This window comes from Sinocyclocheilus anshuiensis, unplaced genomic scaffold (assembly GCF_001515605.1).
Source record: "Sinocyclocheilus anshuiensis isolate Anshui unplaced genomic scaffold, SAMN03320099.WGS_v1.1 scaffold103, whole genome shotgun sequence".
Classification (NCBI taxonomy): domain Eukaryota; kingdom Metazoa; phylum Chordata; class Actinopteri; order Cypriniformes; family Cyprinidae; genus Sinocyclocheilus; species Sinocyclocheilus anshuiensis.
In genome coordinates, this window is record NW_015548201.1 from 1,310,410 (window position 1) to 1,313,729 (window position 3,320).

At 41.9% G+C, this 3,320-nt stretch overlaps 1 protein-coding gene across 2 annotated transcripts in view; it reads right to left on the reverse strand.

Moving 5' to 3' along the window:
* LOC107653338 (protein FAM193B-like) overlaps positions 1-3,320 on the reverse strand; it is a 25,119-nt gene that overhangs the window by 4,466 nt on the left and 17,333 nt on the right. For both annotated transcript variants that reach the window (XM_016440028.1, XM_016440029.1), the window contains exons 8-9: positions 1,397-2,435; positions 1,219-1,294 (exon numbers count right to left, since the gene is read on the reverse strand). In XM_016440028.1, coding sequence (XP_016295514.1) covers positions 1,219-1,294; positions 1,397-2,435 — 1,115 coding nt within the window. The remainder of the gene's footprint in view (positions 1-1,218; positions 1,295-1,396; positions 2,436-3,320) is intronic.

Genomic DNA, 3,320 nt, shown 5'->3' on the forward strand with positions numbered 1-3,320 from the left:
CTGTCAGAAGTGAGTGAATGCTCTCTGTGATTGATTGGTTCTGTCTTGCAACATTTGCGTGTTCAGATGAGCAGGAAAATAGTTATATCCTACACAATTACTCGCTAACAAAGGTTATTCGTCCAATTCGATGCACATTGTACACATTATTATTTTATTTTTTTTGTTGAATTAACAAAATCACTGGTAAATAAAACACACCTTAGTATCGATATTTTTTGTTTGAGTATCGATACTTTCGATACTCTCGTCAGTATCGATATATCGATACTTTGGATCGATACGCCGATCCCTATCATTCATGAATGAAACACCGCTGTTTGCTTTTAGAGATGCGAAGTGGCTTAGCTGTTACTATATTTGGAACTATTTTCATTAAAGAAATAGAGCAAAATCAGGCAGTACTTGTTTACTGAACTGTTGTATTGAATCAATATCACATATGCAAACTCCTTTAATAATTATTAAAATCTGTCACTCTCCTTATCGCGATCTGTGGGCGCACAGAAAATGAGAGTTCACAGAAAATGAGAGCACGCGAGTGAGTTCTCAAGACTCAAAAGCACATGCAAATGATACGTTCCGTCATCTGTCATCGCATTATAAGCGCGGAACCTGCGGGAATGAGTACAATTGTAATTAATAGCCGCAATCCCGCGCCGAAATTCAAGTCCTGCTCTGTGTTCTCTGCTAATAACCCGACAGTGAATGATGCGAGCGTCGTCACTATGTTGTCACTGAGAAGCTGCAGCCGTGGCCGGGAATGATTTTTGTGTGCCGGCAGAACAACAACAGCAACAACAATGCGCTACATGTTTCTTTTCCCCTCATTTTTTTTTCCAATTGACGGAAATTCGTCGTATCGACAGAAAACTTGAATCCCTGCATAAACAAAATTTATTTAAAATTTAATTCAAGCACTTTCAAGGACCTATGTTTGTTTTCAAGTACTTTCCAGGCCTTGAATCCATATGTCTGAAATTCAAGTACTTTCAAGAAGCGTGGGAACCCTGTAATTTAAGATATGTCAAATTAAGGTATTTTTTTACATCTCTATGCCATTTCTATATCTGCATTGGTAAGCCCCACTGACAGTAAAATCTCACTGGAACAATACTGATATTTCTTAAATACAAACATCAATGATATTAATAGTGATGCTTGTCAAACACCGCTAAAGCACAGAGCAGTTTGTCTTTGGTAATGACTGGACTTTACCTCTTGAAATATTCAACTTCACGATCAATCTCGTCCATTTCCGTAGGGTCGACATCTTTGGGAAGGAACACATCATCTATCAGGGAGAAGGGGAAAAAATGATGAAGAGCTGTAAACTGGTCTGATGCAACAGACCTACAAGATCAGACCAACTTGCTATTGCCCAATGGTCACTTACCGATTGTGTTATTCGATTTTTCCGTCTTGTTTTTGTTCTTATTTTTAGTCTTTCCCTTCGGTTGCTGTGCTTGCTGCTGTGAACTGGGAGCATTGGAGGTGGTTTTAGTGTCTATGTCATGCTCCGACCTGTTTCTCCGTGCGTCCGAGAGGTCATTCTTCCCCCTCTGCGTGTTAGACCCTGTATTATGGTGACCGTTTGAGGCTCCATTGGATGACTGCTTGCACGCTTTGACCTCTTCTGCTCTCTTATTTCCTGTTTTCTGCGAGTCTGCCTGCTGCTGAGTCTGGTGGTTCTGTTTGGATCCACCTTTGGTGCTTTTATCTGAATCAGCTGCCCTTGTTTCCTGCGCTTTGTGCATCTCAGTTTTTGCCGTTTTCGTACTGGACACCTGCTCCTGAGTCACCTGCTCCTGGTGCCTCTGATTCTGCTGTTTCTTACCCTTCTTTGCCTTGGATCCAGCTCCATTTGTGGTTTTGGTTTCGAGGACCACATCGTTGGGCTTGGCCGCAGATGCAGTGCCTGGCTGGATGGACTCTGAATCCGTGGCAGGGCTTCGTTCTGGTGACCGCACACGGATGAGCTTGGAAAGACTTGGCGTGGAGTGAAGCCTCTGGATGTCTTTGGCTGCAGTGGTGGTGTCCTCCCAACCGTTAACTATATCCAGGTCTCTCTTGAAGTTCCTCAGTGAGAGCGGTGCCAGATCCAAGTCTATTTGCTGCAGATCAGAAGATCCGTTGAGGTGAGACAGCAGATGGTTTCCTTCCAGTGTCGCCGCCTTCTTTGGGAAGTCGTTGACGTCCAGGTTGAGGTCGTACATGCTGAAGGAGGCACGGATGGAGTCTTTTATGGTGTTTTTGATCTCCTCCAGACGGCTGGTCAAGAAACTGTTAACTCGCTCCAGCTCCAACTGAGGCCACTCCAACAGTCTGTTTGCTTCCCCGTCCAGAGTCGAATCATCTGCGGGGTCTGGGGGAGATGCCGACCAGGGTTCACTGCTGGCTGCCTCGACGCTGACCTGAAGAGCCCTCTCTTTCTCCTAAAGAATATTGTTGAGAAATCAGTCACAAACTAATTTTTTTTGAAAGTTGGAAGAGTAAATGCTACATTTGCATAAAGAATGCAATAGGCAAGTTGGCTTCAAAATAAACTATTTCTGGAAATCAAAGAGGGCAGAGATTAAAAAAGGTAAAATCTTGAAATAGAAGCCCGTTAGAAATCATTACAACAGTGGCTTAACAGAAACAGAAATTTGAAATAATATTTTAAGCGTATTATTCAAATTTTTTTTGGTCATATTTGGTCATATAGGTTTTGGGTAGGTTTCTTGAAGCATCTAGGAGATGTTGCCACAGTTCTTCCGGATTTAGTCTGTCTCAGTTTGTTCTGTTTCTTCATGACATTCCAGACAGACTGGATGATGATGAGATCAGATCTCTGTGTGGAGCACTGGCTGTTGTTAGACTCCTTGTGCATACAAAAATCTCAGTGCATTATCACAATTTTTGTCAAAAAGAATGTTTGGTAACGTAAACTGATATTTCCCACTGACACACTACAGCAACATATAGAAATAACTCACTTAAAAACATTTTGTTGTTGTTGTTGTTGAAAATACTAGTGGCCTAAGAGTTTTGCACAGTAGTGTATTTTTAAAATGTATTTTCTTATTTTAAAGGGGTCATATGATGCTTTTTTAAAGATCATTATTTTGTGTATTTGGTGTAACAGAATATGTTGACGTGTTAATGTTAAAAAACCACATTATTTTTCAAATACTGTACATTATTGTAGGTCCTCTATGCCCCGCCTCTCTCAAAACGCTTCATTTTCTACAAAGTCCCTCCTCCCGACAAGCGCAGTCTGCTCTGATTGGCCAGCTGACCCAGTGCATTGTGATTGGCCGAACACCGCAAGCACTCGT